Below are 21,049 nucleotides of genomic sequence, written 5' to 3' on the forward strand. Positions count from 1 at the left end.
TAGGTAGAGAGCCAGCTCTTCCACGCAAGCCCTGCACACCTCATGTTCTCAACTTCTGCTGCACTGCTCAGGCTCACCGGCTGCACATCTGGGACCTAAGAGACACACATCATGAGCACACACAGGACACAGACAACAGAATAGTTGTGACACAAACATGCCTTCTTTCTTCTCTGACTCACCTGAGCTCCAACCAGCTGCAGCAGGGCACAGTTGACTGGCAGCAGGTCAATATCGGTGCTGATTGGTGTTTGATCAAAGGGGCAGGCCTTGCGGTGCAGTTTATGTAGGCAGGTCTTACACACCGTGTGCGAGCCCCAGGCTGATGGGCTGGTGGCCGCTGCTGTCAAACTCATTGTAGCAGATGGGACAGGACAGAAACTCTGTCCACTGGGCCGCCTGCACTGGCATCCTGCCACTACACCACTGAGGAGGCGTCGCCAAGCTCAGGGGGAATGCATGTCAACGAGCCCCAACAACAGCTCCCACTCGCCACTGCCGATGATGACTGTGAGGAACGGCACATAAGGTTATGTAGCAACTTTGTAGGTCAGTACATAGCAACATGATGGTAGTGGTGCAATGGCGAGCAATACTGCTTAAGACACAATGCTGTAAAAATGCATTGGCACTAGAGCTGTAACAGATTTTTTTACTGATTTCTCTACGGACAAGAAAGAACAAAATGCTTGATCAATTGAAAGCTGATTAATTTTCTGTTGGTTAACTACTTGATTAATCAACTAATTGTTTCAGCACTAACCAGCACAATAAGCACTCTATAATCCGCCAAATGTTAAGAATCATTTCATCAACATAACCTCAGCCATACCAACCCATTAAAGCAAAGCATTATACTGTGGGATCTGCCCTGAAAAACAACTTATCAGATAAAATTACTGAAGGAAAATGGAAGAAATGTATAAACCTCCACAATTACAACTTACATTGTAAGAATGTTGTTAACAAGCCATTGGAATTATTATTCTGTGAGCTCTACCAAGTGCAATAAGTATTTAGTTAAGTACACAGGCAATCTTCAGCCTCTCTCGCCATAAAAGTCATACATTTATTTAATCTTATGTGCGCAATAAAAGTGCTCTCTCTCTCTCTCTTTTAAAAGCAGCCGTTGGCAAATTCGGAACACATATTGCATATTGCAAGGCCCATCAAGACCTTGCTGAGGACACAACTTGTACAATAATAAATCCAGGTCTACATTTCACTCATCTCATTTCAAACGCTCACAGTTTGAAATCAACTGTTAAATTAACACCACTGATCTCCTCTTGATGAGCAAAACAATTAGCTGATTCTATGCTGCTAACAAAATAACAATAAAATCAGAAAAATAAATGACAGTAAAGCAAATATTTGAGAAGTATTTGTTTTCTAAATCAACAGACAGTATGTTGTAAGAGTGCCAAAGATTATTTAAGGACAGTGGGGAAGACAATTACCTCTAGGAGAACCCCGAAATAAAGGTCCAGGATTGAGAATTGAGTATTAATTCAAGAGAGAGATCAGTCACGCAGAATCATCTTGGCTTCCACTTTAAGACAAGCCGTCTCTTGTCTTATAAAGGCTGAGCTCATGCTGAATCATAAACACTGAATGAGCAAATCAGTACGCGGGACAACTCATAAACACAGACCGTATCCGCAGGTTGTTTATGTCAAATGTTCCCAAATATCTTCTACAAATGACTCATTCAGTATTTATTTTAATTATTTTGGTGAGCACAGTGGGCAAGACTGTATTGACCTGGTCACAATGCCACATTGTGAGACAGACAAGAAGAAGCCAATCTGAAACAGCTTCCCTTTCTATCAGCCTGTTTAGATCTGCACCTTTAAAATCCCTTTGCTTATTGGTGAAGAGAGAGCGACAATAACAACCCCACTTATGTAGGACAACAGTTCTGTACATTTTTTACTTTGATTGAGCACTTTCTGAATTCTTGTCATAATTACTTAAATATTCCCATTTGTTCATTGTTTTTGGAAACATTTCAAACCAGGAAGTGTTTCTATTCTTGTGTAACAGAACAGTACAATAGGATATTTTGTTCTTTCAGTGACCTCCTGTGTGCTATTTGATGCATCACCCCACTATCAAAAGTAAAACATTACAAAAAGAAAATACATGCAAACATAAAACAGAAAAAACACCATCCTTTTGCAAAGTGCTTCAGACAGCCAGCACCTGTTGCTTATATAGTCTGTTAGAATCTGTTCAAACTGCTCACCAAAATAACAGCTGGTACCCTCAGAGCAGGTGCCGTAGAAATCTAAACAAAATCTATTCAAATGGGTTTAGAGATAAAAGTAAAACAACTTACTCATGCAAACACACGCACACAGTAAGTAATATAGATAATAAAGGAGATTAGTGAGGACAAAGCACCTCAGTTAACTGACTAAACCGGTTTGACAATATAGTGTCTGCAATTCTAAAAGCCATACATGGGCGCAAAAAAAGGCGTTTTAACGAACAAATATACGGCTTGTATATGGCTATAAACACTTACATTGTGTGTCCCATGAAAATGCCCACTAAGTTAGATGTCCCGAAAATAAACGACCAAAAATAAAGACTCCCACGTGCTCTAGGAATTCTCCGGGCTTGAAAAACAACTTTTAATGCAAAATAAACCAAATTTCATTACAATATGAACATGCTAGCAAAGAAAACGTGTTCATTTTGTAAGATGTTAGCAGAGTAAGTCAAATGGAAAGAAAGAGGAACTTTGCGCAGGACACCAATGTGTACACCATACTAAAGAAAATTCAGAGCTTCAATACAAAACGCATTTAATGTCTACCGTATCATTTATTTGGCGACGTGCCAATTACAATGACCGTTATATTTACGCACCTTTAAAACTGCCCTCAGCTCGCGGTGCCCGCGGTGCCTCCTTGGCCGCGTGGACACCTCCGCTCTGTCCTCGCGCGTCATATTTCCTTCCGCGAGGAGCCCAAATATAACACCGATAAGGACTATTGTGGCCCACAAACTACAAAACCAAAGTCTGAGGCAGGGTAAAGTTCCTAACGCTCATGTGATGAAACGGGTTCAGGGGGAAGTTTGCAGATGAAGAAGGTGGAGAGTTGTATCTTAGGCGCATGAGCCTGGATAAAACTATCTTTCTGTGTGTGCCCAAGGATTAGGGAGTGGCGCAAAGTCTGGGAGCAACTGTTGACTGTGATTCATTGGCTGTAGTCACGTTGACAGCCACCTGTTCCAGCTCTGAGCAACTGCTATGTGCTGTGCGTTTTTTACAGAGAGTCCCTGGCAGAATGCAACAAGTCTGGCCTTTACTCGCACTCTACCCCTGCCTGTCTCTCTGTGCAGAAACTATTCCTGCAAACACACATAGCTGGATACAAGTCTGTCATGCTATTAGATTAATAATATGCATGAGTAAGCTACCTCACAGCACCTGGGTAGTCCAAAATATCACGGTGGACACAAGACTTACATTACTTGCCTGAATGGATCACTACTCATGTATGCAAGCCCACACACACACACACACACACACACACACACACACACACACACACACACACACACACACACAAAGCCCCCTCAGTCATGAATAAGTCTAGTCTTGTGACAGGGAGAAGTGGGCGTGCTGTGTTGTTTTACATGAGACCTTAACTTCCTCATCAGGCTCCTCTCCCTCGGATTGTTTTAAAATGAGGAAATCAACGTGCTAGGTTCCTATTCTTTCAGACTCGTTCGTGCCTGCAATTCACCTCGAGTGCATAACACAGTGCTTTGTAGTGTAGGAAAAGTTGAGGATGTGCCATTTTAAACACACCCAGGTATCAAGAAAGATGCAGCACACAGAGCGTCCACTTTAAAGATGAAAAAATGTCCCTAAAATTGTTGAAAGAAGGCTTTGTAGATCAAAGCAGTGATTTGCTGTAGTGGCCTGTCAAGCCACCCACTCTACTGAGCGGAGGATGAGAAGTACATTGTGTCTTTACAGCCAACAGTTGGCGAGCTATCATCTGGCTCGGGACAGTGAGTCCTCACTTAGTCCACCCCACCAACCCGCACCCCACCCCACCGCGCTGTGTGGGGGAGGGCATCTGGAGTTTCCTTTGGCATGTTTCAGAGACAGGGAGAGACAGAAAGAGAAAGAGTGAGATTGTCTTGAGAGAGTGTTGAGGTAAGAACGTTTTCAGAATCGTTCAACATTTGGACCATCCTCACTTTTCAAGGTTCTTTAATAGATTTGGATGATTAGATTAGTGATGAGACTTACTATTGGGTTAAGGTTAGGTTAACTTCAGGTAAAGGTTGCTAAATGCTGATGGTCTCACAGTGCCAGATCCCACCATGTTGTGCCCGCATAATCCAGGTTTATTGCCACAGTTTACAGTCTTTAGCATATAGCTTGTTAGCTTGTTTCCCATAGAAACAGGCACTCTGAAAACAGCAACACAACTGAAAGGGAGAGTACAAGGAAGCAGGATACAGCCATTGGCCAATGGGAGGCTTATCCACGCTGTGCACACCCTCATGTAGGGAGAAGGTAATGGTCGGAGTAAGAGCTAAGATTAGGCCTGTAGTAATGATGGGTGGATGTGGCTGTTATAGGGTCCTCACCATGTGCGTGTGTAGTTTTGCTTTTTCTGGATATTCTTGCAGGCATTCGTGTCTGACTGTGCTGTGCCGTGACATTTAACTGTCACTTTGCAACCCCAGCTTGCATTTTTCTGTAGGCCCAGCGGAGTGAGTTGGCACAGTTACCTCTATTGTACACCAGTATCTGTAGAGAGACACACCAGGGACAACCGTGCCACATTAATATGTGTATGTATGTATAGTGTATAAAGAAGGTGACTAATGGCTTTTTGTTATGTGGAAAGCAGAGCAGTTGGATTTTGAGCCCATTTTAAGCCAAACAGTACTCAGTTCGTGCAAAATTAGAAACTTACTAAGCTGTTATGATGTGTTCTGACAGCTGTAAGTTTGGGGAGCCTTGACACAGCCTAGTGATCTAAGATGCACACCATGTAACAGCCCCGAGTGTCCCTGAGACACATCTGACACGAGGATATGTGTTGTATGTCATCCCGCCCCCCCTCTCCGTCTCAACTATCAAATAAAGGCAAAAAAATAATCCAAAAGTTTATAGATCCGCAACAACCAGTGGCAGCAGTAAGGGACAACATTTTCCTGCTACACATGCACAAACATACATGCACACTAAAAGACATAATAAATGGATTATTACACACACACGAAGCACTAGTCTGACCTGAAGCACAGGAATCTGAAGTAATATGAGGCTCCTTCTCACTGTGATCCCAGAATTAGAACATCCCATATAGTGTGTGTGTGCGAGCGTGTGAGAGAGAGAGAGAGAGAGAGAGAGAGAGCAAGAATATGCACATAACTGTTTTTGATGTCACTGTATCAGTAAACCCAGGTTGGTGTATTCACCAGAGACACAGATTTCTGAAATTACGAGTTATTAAAAAAGTAAATCAGCACAAACAATGAACACATTTATGACTAAGTCTCATTCTGTCAGTTAGGACACTTTACTGTAATCCCTACAGCAATTTACTCATTTTGAGAAATATGTGCAATATGAGCTCAGCCACACTGTTTTAATGAGCCTGTTTTGCTATTTAAAAAAAAGTTCAAATAGTTATCGTGACTCACTTTTCTTCACCTTTGCAAATGTGTTAACACCATTTTAAATTCCTCCCCAAACATGTCTCACGTGTCCCACGCAGTCCCCTCTACAACATTAACTACAACCAGAATTTTAACATAAACTCAACTGTAGAGCCTTCAACTCAGCCTTCTGGGAACAAAACCTGTTTAAAAGTCAAGCAAGCTAAGAGGAATTTCAATTGAGCCTGAGTGAAACACTTCACTCTTTGTCCTAAAATACATTTCTGTTGACAATTAAGTGAAATTAAATTAGATTTTGTTTAAACTCTAAACATTAAATTTCACTGGTTAAGGAGGCTGTAAAGTGAAAACAATACGTGTAACCACAGCAAGCAAGCAAAAGACGAAGAGACAGTTAAACTTTAACACTGAGAACTTATGATGTGCGTTAATCTTTTGAGAGACTCAACAGGCGCACACACTCCAGTATACATGCTCTGGGATATAAGAAAGAAAGCACTAATGCACTTGCAAAAATGACATAAAATCACATTTTGTATGGCAACACAAGGCTATCATGGTGCTAAAGCAGCTAGTTTTCCTGTGATATCTGAAAATGTTTCAAGCCATGATTTATTGCAAGGTTACTACAGCTGTTTCACCATGTCTGCTCACTTGTTTTTGAGTGTACACTGGGGGTATGTGGGTCTGTATGATTATTTATTCATTATGCCTGTCATCACAGTGTGTGGGGGTAGTTTCTGGATGAGAGACATGGCAAACATACAGCTCACTTGCTAGTATGGATGGACATTATTATAGTGTCTGCAGTAACAGAAGCAACCAAGAGTTATGCAATCTTAGTGAACATTCAGTTTACAGCAGACTCAGATAATATTGTCAGAATATCAGGTTCCAGTTGCAAATCAGCATGTTATAGAGTAACCTACAACATGGCAGGCTTGCCCACTGTATGATGATAGTGCTGCATTTCAGACTGAAGGCTATGGTAAACACTATGCAACACATGAACTTGGAAACTGCTGTGGAGTCACTTTCAGAGCAAAAGTGATGCTCCACTATAAATACCACATTTGTGCAAATTCTTCTCATCGTCGTTGGGAGGTCACGTCTCCACAATTGCAGCAGCACAGCCTGTCTACACTTTCATGTTGCTTTACACCATGCAATGACTGCCTCAACTCTTTCTAGAAAACCCAGTTTTGCATTCTTAACTGCCTGTGAGCTGTGGGCCAATAATTTCAATACAAGCTGCCTTCTTAAAATATTCCGTCAGCACCAGTTGCAGAAATTGATGATGGGCTGGTAGCCGAATAGTTCCAGATCTAATTTCTGAAATCTCTAAACGATCCCTCGTTTTCAGATGAGGAAAATAAAAGCTAGAAGTCCTAATCTGGGATGAAAATATCAAAAGGCTTTTCACACATCAAGCAAAACCTCGATCTGAGGAGCAGGAGAAAAGTAGCGCGCACCTCTGGATAAGTCACTTACCTCACGCACTACACCACAGCACCAGAACAAACATTTTCACAGACATCCACAGAAGCGCATCAAAAAAATGGGCTAATAATAAAATCCTCATCAGTTGCAAAAGAACAGCAGCAGCCAGCCCAGGGAGATAACTCTTAATGCGAGAGCGACATGGCACAGCATTTCAGGGCATTAGAGACAGGTCCCTTGGTCCAGTTCTGCTCCTCTGCCCCCCACCCCCCCATATGACGGCACGTTAGCTCAGGTACAGTGAGCCGCACGCTCTCGGTTTGACAAACCGGGGCTGAGAGGAGATGGTGGTATCGCTCCGCTGCTGATGGTTCCTGAACTGCGCCTCAGCCTCACCGCCGGGCTGCACAGGCAGAGAGCTGCAGCACCGCTACGCATCACGCATACTCTGCCCGAAACGGGGTTTTGATAACCCTCCGACGGTTCCTCAAAAATTCATGTGCGTAATTGTCGGTGGAGCTGTGGGGCACTATTTTTAATGTTGTGAGCAAGGATAAAAAGATGTAAAGGGGCAAGCCGGAAAAAGCCGCTTTTCGAGGCGTGGGCTGCCTGGTTTTAAAGGAACAGACCGAGATGCACAGCAGCAGAGGATACGCTTTGGCAAGTGCGCCTGTCTAGAGGAAGTTCACACACAAACAAACACACAGTTCCCGCTCGTTTTATTGCAGCCCTGCGTTTAGGGAAGCGGACTAGCGAAGGAAAAACATACCTAAACTCAGTTTGCCTTCCCCAGTATTTATTGTGGTTACCATTCTCATAACATAAATAAATAGGCTACCTGTATTTGACATTATTTTGAATTAACTTAAATACTCCAGTTATCACTATTAGTATTTATACATAACTAAAGTCAGTAGCCTAGGGAATAAATTCACATGTCTTTTATGTGAAATAAAATCCAGTATCCATTTTGTTAATGAATGTAACCTACTGAGTAAATCCTATTAGCTGGATAGCTTCATCCTGTACATTACAATAGACTTAGTGTGGCATCTCATTGTATTTAACAGGCTCATTGCCCATGTGGCTTTACCCCCAGTGTTAATAATTGTGTCAACCTAATGTTCTCCTCAGTGACATGGTGTAACCACAGGAGAGATGTGCTTGGTCATTATGAGGAAATAATGTGTTTCCAGTTTACCTATGATACATATTGGAGTGCTAAATATTTTTTTAGCTGTATGTAGTATGCTTCCTATATGCAGAATTCAAACTTCTTGTATCATATCCACAACCTTATTGTTGTGACCAGAGACAACCTTAATGAGCCCAATATGACATGGTGCATTATTCCGGCAGCAAGACAGGGGGAGACTGACGATATAGAAGGATCGTCCTGGTCAGCACTCCCTCTGATCATCACTGTTGTAGCAAGCCATTTGTACATGCAGCAGGTTGTTACTTTAAGAGTTTAAAGTTACTTTAGTTGGTGAAAATGTCAACAGGCACATGTTTCCGTGGTAACAAGTGATGTGTCTGCATAGCATTACTGTAAATAAAAAAGTACTTAAACCTTAAGGTCTCACTGTTTGGAATTAACTGCATTATCTGAGGTAATAAAGTGACCAGTCAGTGTTCAGCATGTCAGCACGATCTAATGTTATCCTGCAATTAAAAAGCACAAATTAATGTTTCTGCAACCAAGAGGCTGGCAGCAAAGAAAACTTACTGCAGGCCGGTGTTGGAGGTGGAAATCCCCTGGAGGCCAGAGGCACAGGCGGAAATCCACTGGAGTGTGGCAGCGGAGGCAGAAAGCACCTGCGGCTGGCGGAGGCAGAAACCCTCTGGAGACCTGCGGCGAAGGTGAAACCCCTCTGGAGGCCAGTGACATGACTTAAGACCTGGACCAGAGTCTGATGGCTGGTGTGCGGACCAGACTCAGGACAGAAAGCGACAGCTATGAGGAAGAGCTTGTGGAGCCAGGGAAACAAGAGGCTGCAGTAGCTCTGGGACATGGGTCTAGCATTCTAGCTCTAGGGAATGCTACAGCTCAGTATCGAAAGGACATTGCTGCATCTCAGCAGGGGTGACTACAGTTCTGACTCAGGGGATTTCTGCAGCAGAGAAGCCAAAAAAATCATAAGCAAGTCAGGTGCAGGGAATTGGTGCAGGTCAGCAGTGACAGGGAGTTGCTTTAGCTCAGCAAAGTCAGGGGTACCTGCAGTTATATGACTGGGGACTGCTGTATTTCAGCAGGAATAGGATGTTGCTACAGCTCAGCAGGGATAGGAAGTAGCAGTTCCTCAACAGTCACAGCAAGTTGCAGCAGTACAGTAGGGGATGTTGCTGCAGCTTAGCAGCAGTCGGTGAAGAACCAGGAACAGGTGTTGGCTGCCGGGCTGCCGACTGGACACTGGGAGCAAGAGTCCAGGAGAAGAACCAGGCAGGACAGGTGGTACCTCTGTGGTACTGATCCATTGAGTCTCTGGGGTGCTAGTCAGCACAATATCTGGAGGGTTGTCTCTGAAAGTCTCTGGAATGCTGGACAGCTGAATCTAGGTAGAGTTGGCCAACAAAGTCTCTGGGGCTCTGATCAGCTGAGTCTCTAAGGAGCTGAATTGCAAAGTCTCTGGAGTGCTGATCAGCTGTCTTTGGGAAGCTGAATCTCCGGGAAGCTGAACAGCTCAGTCTCTGGGGCACTGAGCAGCTGGGAGCTGGGCAGCAGCGTGGACGTGGAGCAGAGCACGGGAGACTCTAGGGCGCTGAGGTTTGGAGAGGCATGGGATCGGTGAGAGCCCCGCTTCCTTCTGGAGTGCTTCACGGAAGGTGGCTCCAGGGCAGGATCCGGCAGGAAACTGAACTAAGTGCAGGTGAGTTGCTAATAGGCTAGTGCAATGACTGGTGGCTAGTGGCCTGGTTGGCAGCAGGCTGGTAACCCAATTACAGAACACACAAGCAGATCAGATGCAGTATAATATTTATTGAGAAACAACAAAATTAACAGGTAGCAGGGAAGCAGTCTAAAGCAACCAAATCCAAGTGGCACAGACTATAATCCAAAGTCCAATAAATCCACAAATACAAACAGACACACACTGAAGACAGGTAGGGACACTCAACAAAATCACAAAGACAAAACAAGAGCAGGAAGGGAAGTGACCAGAAAATAGAGAATAGGAAAACACAAAAGTAAAAACAGGAAACAAAGAATAAAATGGTGCGTTTCAGTTGTACCGGGAAGGTGGAATTTCAATCGGAAATTTCAACTGGAACACCCCCTTAAGTTGGATTTCCAACTCAGAAAGTCAGGAGAACCGCACTACCTCCGACCTCGTGATCCAAGATGGCTGCTCGTTTGTCTCAACAGTTAGTTAAAGTTTAATTTTTTTATTAGCACCTCCGTGTAATTGTGTCTCATAGAAATGATCCTACACAAAGTACTGTCCAACCACTGTCTGCGCACATGTTGCTTGGTTTTAGTGAAAATGTTTTAACAACTGTTGGATGGATTCATTCCATTCCAAGGATGACTTGTAATCTAGTTCAGGTCAACATTTTACAATACTGAATACCTGCAAAACCAACGACATTCCCATCAGCCTCAGCTATACTTTTTTGTTAATTAGTACATGTTAGCATGCTAACACACTAAACTAAGATAGTAAACATAGTAAACATTACCCGATAAACATCAACACATTAGCACTGTCAGTGTGAGCATGTTAACATGACAGATGCAGTGTTTAGCTCAAAGCACTGGCTGTGCCTAAGTACGCCCTTACAGAGCCGCTAGCACTCTTGTTATTTTATCCTTTATTCACACAGGGAACTCCATCAAAGGTATTCACTTTGGTGTCCTTTTTAGTTAGCATACTTACTGTATAACAGAGATAATGATGGAAGTGCATGTGTCCTCGTCCAAAAGTCAGCTAGAGGGTCTTGCCCTGACTTAATGGATCAGGATGTCTAATCTAAATGCTCTCTGATACATGCTAAATTCTCAGGCTTACCGATACCTGAGCCTTTTTGAGACCTTATACAGTGGTAAGCATCTCTATTAAACAGACTGTATTGCTGATCTGTGTGCAGATGCCCTGGGGCCATCATGGGAGGAGCTGGAAAGGGTGATGCTGGCTGTGAGGTTACTGGTTCATGGACTAGTGGAATTCATACAGAACTTCAGCAAGAAGAGCAAAGACACTGCACAGGTACAGTGATGTGATAGTGTGGATTGCCATATACAGCAATTTAAAAAGGACAAATTGTAATCTTGTCAGAAAACCACCAGGTCAATTTCTTTGTTGATCTGATACTGTGATACTTGTGTTTTTTTTGTTAATTAGCAAATGTTAGCATGGTAAACATTACACCTGCTAAACACCAGCATTAGCATTGTCATTGTGAACTATTTAGCATGCTGAATTTAAGTTAGCATTTAGCTCGCACCACTGTGCCCAATACAGCCTCACAGAGATGATGGCTGTAGACTCTTAGCTTATTTGCTTCCTTGGCTGAGCTGAATAGATGATTTTCGTATTTCACGCAGTTGGTTGAATGAAAGATGATTGTGCTTTTTAGCTTGAGAGAAATATTATACAAAAGTACATTTCATTGTAATATTTTAAGCTTTATTTATTAAGGATAGTTCTGGTAGGAGCAATGCCATTTTTATTCAGGAAAAAGCTGCGCGACACTCACATAAACATATTCACACCTGTACAACTGCAGTCTGATCTGTTACCTGCTGTACAGGCTCTACTCAGCTCATCTGGAGCAGTTGGGGGTTGTGGGCACTGCTCAAGAGAATTTCAGCGGTGGTTATGAGGGCGGGGCAGGTGCTGCTTTTTCATCTTCATGCTCCTTCCTTGCAGCTCATCATAAGTGGATACGTAAATGTTTTAATTTCCATAAGACCAAAGAAAATGACATTTTCTCAATATACTAATCAGTTTTACCACTATTAATCCCTGTCTCTGTATCTACCACTACTCCTTCATCCTCCTCATATTTTATACCTCTCTGTCTCTCATTCATAATGGAGGTGACCCAAATGCCTACTGTATGTGCGCATGGACCATGTCAAATTCAGTATTTTGTCTTATAACATTTCTGGGATGAGAGGATAAAAGAAGGAGAAGGAGGGATGTGAAGGGAAATAATGGAGTGAGAGAGCATGGAAACCCTTTCAGCCACGCGGGAAAACCCACTCCTTTGTAATGGAAAGCTCAGCGAACCACACAAAATTTCAGCCTAGTCAAATTGTGAAGCAATGGTTGTCTGTGAACCCTAGCCTCATTTTTATACAGGCACACTGCCTGTATTGAATTGAACCTTACAGTGTTCAGTTTGTCCAAAGATTAAACAAACAAGCCAAGAAATAGTCTTTTAAAAATAAAAAGGAGTTTTATTTCTTTTTTAAGTAACAAGGTTTTCTCCAGAATTTGATGCAGTGATTACACCAATGTTCACATGTTCACTGACTTACAACGTTTTCTCTCTTATAGTTTACATAGTTACATATAGCTTATCTTCATGGTAAAGCAGAATGATCTTTGGCTGTAGAGGTAACAGAGGCACACATTCATGGTAGTTGGCTGTACACACACTCTTAAAATGCAAGAGCACTCTCAAAGATATTGGAAACAATGCCAAAGTCAACCCTATATGAGATTGCATTCACTATTATACTTGGCAGATCATATACCGTAAGAACATTTGTACATTACGTTTGTACAGGACTTAATTGTCTTGTATCCACTGAATGCATGACCTCAGTGATTCTCAGTGTGATGGCAGACACTGTTGTAGCAGAAATTGAGATAAAAAATGAGATAAAAAAATCAATGTAACACATTTGTCTTTATAGAAATGCCTCATCTTTATAACCCTCCAAATCACGGTAATGTGTGTCACATAGCTTATTGAGCTTTCTGACAACATATTTGACGTGCGCCAAAAATAATATCGAAACAAACTATTAAGACCAACTGCATTAACTTCTTTATCCTCAGTCAACAGACTCCTCAAGCACATTTTGCAGGCTACTCTTACCTTGAATGTCCTTCAGGTGGCGCCTGAGACTTGGCTTGTGTGCAAAGTTTACAGCACAGTAGTTGCACTTATGGGGCATATACCCTGTGTGCAGATTGAGGTGGTCTTGCAGCGTGGCCTTCTGGGAAAATGTCTTGTGGCACAGCGGGCATCGAAAAGGCTTGACACCAGTGTGGACGCGGATGTGGCGGGTCAGGTTACTCTTTTGGGAAAAGCCTTTCCCACAGACCAAACACAAGTACTGTCTGTGCTCCTTCAGGTGGCCCACATAGCTCTCTAGGTGCTGGAAGACTCTGTCACACCTCCTGCAGAGGTATGGCCTCTGGACCAATATGCTGTCTGAATCTTCTGTCAGCTCATTTCCAGAACACTGACTCTTTGGCAGATGTGCTCCAGAGAGACAAAATAGATTTGAGTCCATCAGCTCTCCACATTCTTGCAGTTGAGCTGCCAGCAATAACATTTCTTCCTCCTCACTTTGCTCTTCCCCTGGTTCTTTATCTTGGTTGTGGGAACTGTCCAGCAATTTTTCATGTTGAGCAGAACTTCCTCTGGGTGTGGAGAATACATGATCTCTGACAGCTGTAGGAGGGCACAGCTTACATCTTAGGGCACCTGTAATGCACTGATCCTGATATGACTCCAGAGTATCGAGACAGCACGCTGTATCTTCAGATAACACTTTCTTAGCTATAACCACCCTCCTAGCATCTCTGACCTCCCTCAGTTCTTGACCATCCACCTTGGCTCCTTGCCTGACCCTTGCTTTAATAACAACCACTCCCTCTTCCTCAGTATTTGGTTTCTGGATGCTGGGGTGGGCTACATCCCTTTCCTCCTTATTTGTGAGGCTCTCTGGCTCCTGGATTTCCTTCTCCTCTGTGTGTCTCTCCAGTTTCAAGAAAGCCAGCGTGGGACTGAGGTACTGGGAGACAGCCTGGGCACACTTCTCCACCACCTGACTCATCTGGAGCCCACTAGCTGCAGTCAGGTAGCTCACCAGCTCTCTCAGAGGGACCTGCAAAAATATATATAATGGAAACCAAGGAAAAAGTAACAGTAAAAGATTAATTCTTCTTCTTGCACACTTTAAACACACTAGCAAGAACAGAACTACAACCTTTGAGTAAAGTCTTCTCAGTCATCTTTAACTTTCATATTACGTAACATTCTTCTGTTGTCATATGTTCCTTATTTGTGTTTTGGTACTGTATCTCTTGATGTTTTTCTTTTAACCTGTCATTCTGACACTCTGTTTTGCAGGGGTTTTATATTCATAGTACAGAACAATATGTGGATATGGCTATAATCTGGATATTCCACTCTGTTTTTACTGTAAAGAGTTCTGATAAATAGTAGATTATATCGCACCTCTAACAACCCGGTGTAGCAGGACAGGAGAAGTCTCTTCCCAACCTCCACACTGCAAACTACACCCACTCTCAGCTCAGCCTGGCCTTCGTGGAGCAGGAATTGGTCACGTAGGAAATCAGAGGATGCTGCAAGCACAACTCTATGACCGTGGAAATAGAGAGGCTGGACAGTGGCGCCTTGTGGACCCGCAAGGAGGAGTGTGATATCACAGAAGCGGTGTTCCTCTCTTAGAGCATTCATCTTGCTGAGGATGGAGTCACCGTGGGTGGGGAAGCAAAACTGTAGAGTGTCAGAAGAGCTTGACATGTTGGTGTGTCTAAAGTGAAAAGGATATTTGGTACAGTTTGTTAGAGTGTGAATGCAGAAAAGCTGCGAGCTGTATAGATTAGCTTTATTATTCCATAATTACTTTTCATTAATCGTTGGGTTCAGGTTGTGGGTCTTCTACTGTTAGCGCATTTTTGAAATTTAAACATGATAAAGGTTTTGACACTCCTGGAAACTACAGACATGAGGCCTACACCCACAGATTTACAGCTAAATCACAATTCCTACATCTGTTCATCATTATCATTAGATGGTTTTGGTCTGCAATTAAGCTAAATCAATCAGTAAATCAGGAAAATACCAAAGAGAGAGAATGCACATGATCGTGATGAACTCGGCCCCACCTTTCACTGCAGGCTCATCCCGTGATGACGGAGCCAGCGGGTGAGAAAAGCTGCTTTTCTTGGTTGAAAACCACAAGTAGCTCTGAGAGAACAAGGAGACTCTTTTCGTGTGATCCCTGACAGTTTAAACACAATTAAATGAAAACGTAAATGGGCTACACATGCAAAAGGATGAGATGCATCTTTCAGCGGTGAAGCACCAGTAATCCAGACTTCCTCCAGCTTTCTGCTGAGGATCTTGAATTTAGACAGCAGTGTGTGTGTTGCGCAGGAGCACATGAACTAATTAACTCCTTCAGTGCCTTTTTTTTTTACAAAGGCACCAAGGGGTCCTGAGAAATATTGTATACTGAGTTTTAGCCTACCCAAATGGAGTTTATGTGCAATTCAGTAGCTGAAATACGTGCAAATGATAATGCCAAGACTAGATCTACAATAACTCGTTCACTTGCACAGTGCACACGTGGTGCCTACTCTGGGGGAAATTGTATATTGAATTTTGACCAGAGACCAATTTTTACACTTTTTAAACACATTTTCAACTGCTGACTATGTTTGCAATGCAATAATTTGAATTACTGTCTATGTATATCTTTATTTGTTTGGTATATAAGCATGTTAAAAAAATCAACAAGATTTTTCTTTAAATTGTCTAAAAACTATATCAAAGTATAGGCTTGGTCACCCCAGGGCTTTAAAGCTACAAATTACTGCTGTTGAGCTGAGCAACAGTCTTAACAAGAAACTAAATTAAAACGAAAAAATGGTTCTAATTCTGCTACAAAGGCTTCACTTCCTGATGTTGATTAGGCTGTTGTTCAAGTGACTTCCTGTATACGGATGACCATCGTGGTTGACGTCCACCATCTTGTCTGCTGCAGGCTCTTGGGCTGTCATTGTATTGTTTATTGTATTGTCTGCCTTTTTGGTAGCCCGTTTTCCCATTTTATTTTATGTGAAGAACTAAAGTCATAACCTTTCCTCTATGGGGAAGTGTCCCAGGCAGAGATTAAAGCTAGTCCTAGACTGAAAAGGCCTTTTACACAGACTAACAGAAATCTGCTTTCTCTGTCATGTTGTAAAATAGTCCTAGACTTCGCCTAGAGTCTGAATAAGATAGAGATGCTTCAGGACTAAATTGAGGCTTAAATTAAACCACCCAGGAGGCAGGTTTAATTTCAGATTAATGCTGTTTGTTAAAGAAGACACATGGATTACCTGGAGTACGTCAATGAAGATCAAGGAAAATCACCAGCTAGGCAAGTTCTTGCTGACAGAAGTGACCCATTGCAATGTTTTGATGAAATTAGTTTTCGGAACCTTTTCGAAAGCAGAAAGTAAATGCTATGGAGCTTATTTCACTTTTGGAACCCAGTCTTTCATCTGTTAAACAAAGAGGACAGCCTGTAGCAGTCTGTCTGCAGGTGCTCATTATGCACTCCCTAGTTACCGTTTTCAACATCATTGCACGTCTCTGTATTCTCTGAGATCAGAAGGGAATGATGCTTGGTGACAGTGGGTATGCTCAAAAGACTTTTTTTCAGTGCCTTCTGAAAACACAATTCGATGCTGCACTGTCATCATTTCAACAGCTGTTACCTGCTACCTGAATCAGCATGGATGCCCACATCCCCAAATACAAGAAGATGACAATCCTGATGTACCACCATTTACAACAGACCACACAGAAGGACTTGCCTACAGAGATGCTTTTGCATTGTGTCACTTTAAATAGTTATTTTTGAAATTACGTTTTCATAGTTCTGTTGGGATCAGATACATTTTTACATGTAATGAGCAAATCAATGTATTTATTTAAAAGTAAAAGTGTATTTTTTTGTCTGATATATTAAAGAAACACCCAAACATCCAACATGATTTAATAAAACAATTTTTATTTCAGATTCATGCATTGTTGTGATATTTGATACATTTGCATCTCTCTCTCCTTCATCTTCATTTCCAGTTCTGCTTGTAAGATCTTCATTTTCATTTCATGCTCCTTCTTAGGTACTTTAACTATATGTGAATGTATATGAAATTCAAGAGTCGGTTTATCGTGGATTATGACTCTTGTTTTGGTGACCAGTACTGGCAGACACTGCCACCATAGCTTTTGAGGATGTGGAGGGTAAATGACCTTGCAACTCTTCAGTTTTGTCCCAGTTTATATATCAAATAAATGCACATGAAATGAGAAATGTTTCACATCAGATGAAAGAAACAGAAAGAAAAACAAGTTTGAATGGAGAGTAAGAAAAGGCAAAATAAACCCAATGTATGTGTGTGTGGTCCAACATCTGAACTGTCTAGATGTTTATCATCTGGTACGTTCTCCAAAGGTTGCTGAGGTTGATTTTTATATTCTTGTATTGAATATAATACTGTAATGTCAATCCATCTATTTCACAAACAGTAATAACGGTTATAATATAATATTATTATATAATATAATAATATTATTATATTTATAAATATATAATAACAGCTATCAAGGTAATCAAGTTGACAATTGACCCTTCGCTAAGCCCCGCCCCCTTAGTTACTGTTGCTAAGACCAACAAACTATCAGCGCCTCCACTGTTTATTACTGCACTCCCGGAGAAATATTGTCAAATTTGTTGGAAAAAGCATCTCAGAAAGAAGCACACAGTTTTGCAGTTGCATTATACATTTAAAGGTTGTATTCAGGCTGTCAAATTGACTCAAACTGAGTCAAACGGACGTGAAAAAAATGAAAGATACAGGTGCTGGTCATATAATTAGAATATCATCAAAATGTTGATTTATTTTTCAGTAATTCCATTCAAAAAGTGAAACTTGGATATTAATTCATTCATTACACACAGACATTTAGATATTTCAAATGTTTATTTCATTTAATTGTGATGATTAAAACTGACAACTAATGAAAATCCCAAATTCAGTATCTCCGAAAATTAGAATATTACTTTAGACCAATACAAAAAAGGATTTTTAGAAATGTTGGCCAACTGAAAAGTATGAACATGAAAAGTATGAGCATGTACAGCACTCAATACTTAGTTGGGGCTCCTTTTGCCTGAATTACTGCAGCAATGCGGCGTGGCATGGAGACGATCAGTCTGTGGCACTGTCAGGTGTTATGAGAGCCCAGGTTGCTCTGACAGTGGCCTTCAGCTCTTCTGCATTGTTGGGTCTGGCGTATCGCATCTTCCTCTTCACAATACACCATAGATTTTCTATAGGGTTAAGTCAGCGAGTTTGCTGGCCAGTTAAGAACAGGGATACCATGGTCCTTAAACCAGGTACTGGTAGCTTTGGCACTGTGTGCAGGTGCCAAGTCCTGTTGGAAAATTAAATCTGCATCTCCATAAAGTTGGTCAGCAGCAGGAAGCATGAAGTGCTCTAAAACTTCCTGTTGACCTTGGACCTCAGAAAACACAGTGGACCAACACCAGCAGATGACATGGCACCCCAAACCATCACTGACTGTGGAAACTTTACTCTGGACTTCAAGCAACATGGATTCTGTGCCTCTCCTCTCTTCCTCCAGACTCTGGGAATTTCCAAAGGAAATGCAAAATTTACTTTCATCAGAGAACATAACTTTGGACCACTCAGCAACAGTCCAGTCCTTTTTGTCTTTAGCCCAGGCGAGACGCTTCTGACGCTGTGTCTTGTTCAAGAGTGGCTTGACACAAGGAATGCGACAGCTGAAACCCATGTCTTGCATACGTCTGTGCGTGGTGGTCCTTGCTGATTAGAGTGTGGCACCAGGTGTCTTCAATATTGAACCATCCATCCATCGTCAACTGCTTATCCTGCGTACAGGGTCGCGGGGGGCTGGAGCCAATCCCAGCTGACATCGGGCGAAAGGCGGGGTACCTAGTCCGCATGTCTTTGGACGGTGGGAGGAAGCTGGAGCACCCGGAGAGAACCCACACAGACACGGGGAGAACATGCAAACTACACACAGACAGGCCGGGTTTGAACCCACAACTTTTCACAATATTCTAATTTTCTGAGATACTGATTTTGGGGTTTTTCATTAGTTGTCAGTTATAATAATCAAAATTAAAAGGAATGAACACTTGAAATATATCAGTCTGTGTGGAATGCGAAATGACTCGTTTCACTATCAGAATGTGATCCATTCGGTCGATAACAACTGGAAAAGGTTATACAAGCTGCACATATATAATTTTACCTCCATTCATGTTAGCAGAGGGCCAAACTGGAAGTTAGCCTGCAAAAGTCAACACAGTGGACGCTGTAGCGCTACCGCCGACTACCGTTTGGGGGTGTAATTGCAGAATGACGGAGACACCAACGCACAAGTATAAATGCATAGCTACGCACGTAGACCCTTCGCAGGAGTATAAATCAAGCTTAAGTAGTGAGTGATACAGATTTGAAAAAGTTGTTGTTAGTGACTGTTACTTGCTGAACTTTAGCTATGTTACTTGAGGTAAAGGAGATTGGATATATTAGTTGGCTATGGAAAACAATAGTGTTGATAATGTGAACGCCATTAATATTGCTCTAGTAGCCTATTTCAAAACAATATCATTTCCCATAGAATGTTGTTGTCAGTGAAAACTAAATGTCATAGTGTCCCTGTTAACGCTATTGTATATCCTTCCATTCATTGACCGGATGGATATTGAAGATATTCAGGAGAGAGAGAGAGAGAAGCAGGGCAGCTGATTCTGAGGTCAGTAGTGCTGTACAGGTCTAGGGAAATGTAGGCTGTTTTCTTTTCTTCAAACAATAGGCATTTGTTGGCAAAGCCTAAACTAAATTATTTTATGACATTTATTATATTTTCTATATTCTGATCCACTTAGCTTTCTGCATTCATTGGCTGTAAAAATTAAATAAATATGTAGATGTAGCCTTCAAATCCATTCCACTTGGTTCATTTAGAGTCCATATAAGTTAAACTCAATTCCTTATTTTTACTGCTCGCGCCTGCTGCACTGCAGCGACACAGCGAGGTAAAGGAAGCATTTTAGCATACCTGCTGCTCAGGTGCGTCTTTGTGCTCATATACACACGTCCCCCCAAAATCCACTTTTAAAATGAATGTTCATCATTTGTTCACCTGATGCTTTTAAAGGCATCATGTAGTCTTGTTGCAGCATTGAATTACAGTTAGACTTACACCATGTTGTTAGACACTTATAACAGAGTTATCTAACATTTCTGCTAGGCTAGCTAGCAACAGTAATGTTAACATTAATCAACCAGAGTTAGCTGCTCTTTGAATCCTGGTCAATGAGTGAAGCTAGCTGTGGTACTAGTGCCAAATCCCCCCCCCCCATATAACAGACTTCAGGATTGAGCAGTTTAGTAGAGCAACTTTAACATAGCATAGAAGCAGTAAGCTAAGAAATCAATGAGGCTTCTTCACTGGTTGTTGACACAAGTATAGTTCTAATACAGTTACAACAGATGTGATGTTGATGTACACCTACCCTGGGGGCTAAGCCCCTCCTGCCTTTTAATCCTAGAGACGTCTCTGTCTTGGCTTATTTTAAACACGGTCTGGGAAACCACCCCTATATGTCTTGAAATTATGCAATTGCTGGGGTTAAATTGTGAAATATACTTCAATGCCCTCTTACTGCGCACAGTAAGTTTGCATTCCAGTGCAGATTTATGGAGATAAGACTGAGGTCAGAACACAGGAACCTACTAAAGATACAGACATTGCAGGTGAACCTAAACTACAATAATTCACTGAGCATGGTTCGAGCTCTTATTGTCAGATTGAAGCATAACTCTAAATGTTGCTTCTCCCACACAAACAACCCTGTCTCATATCGGCTGCACACAAAATGTATTTAATTAATTAATTTAAAAGTGGT

At 41.9% G+C, this 21,049-nt stretch overlaps 2 protein-coding genes and 1 long non-coding RNA gene across 3 annotated transcripts; 2 read left to right on the forward strand and 1 right to left on the reverse strand.

Moving 5' to 3' along the window:
- Window positions 1–9,271: 9,271 nt before the first annotated feature.
- Window positions 9,272–17,055, forward strand: LOC119882196 (roquin-2-like). Its single transcript, XM_038692192.1, has 3 exons — window positions 9,272–9,971; window positions 11,191–11,309; window positions 16,790–17,055. The coding sequence occupies exons 1-3, from the start codon at window positions 9,881–9,883 to the stop codon at window positions 16,805–16,807; spliced, it is 228 nt and encodes a 75-aa protein (XP_038548120.1). The 5' UTR covers window positions 9,272–9,880; the 3' UTR covers window positions 16,808–17,055.
- On the reverse strand, window positions 12,953–14,832 carry LOC119882197 (zinc finger and BTB domain-containing protein 6-like). Its single transcript, XM_038692193.1, has 2 exons — window positions 14,524–14,832; window positions 12,953–14,170 (listed from the first exon to the last, which is right to left on the reverse strand). Exons 1-2 carry the CDS (start codon window positions 14,830–14,832, stop codon window positions 13,109–13,111), a joined length of 1,371 nt encoding a protein of 456 aa, XP_038548121.1. The 3' UTR covers window positions 12,953–13,108.
- Window positions 13,703–15,158, forward strand: LOC119882198. The gene is made up of 2 exons (XR_005440469.1): window positions 13,703–14,143; window positions 14,416–15,158. It is a non-coding gene; the product is annotated as an uncharacterized LOC119882198 (long non-coding RNA).
- Window positions 17,056–21,049: the final 3,994 nt, after the last annotated feature.

Source organism: Micropterus salmoides, unplaced genomic scaffold, assembly GCF_014851395.1.
Source record: "Micropterus salmoides isolate LMB-PRFRI ecotype aquatic unplaced genomic scaffold, ASM1485139v1 Ms_hic_scaffold_2972, whole genome shotgun sequence".
NCBI classification, from domain to species: Eukaryota; Metazoa; Chordata; class Actinopteri; order Centrarchiformes; family Centrarchidae; genus Micropterus; species Micropterus salmoides.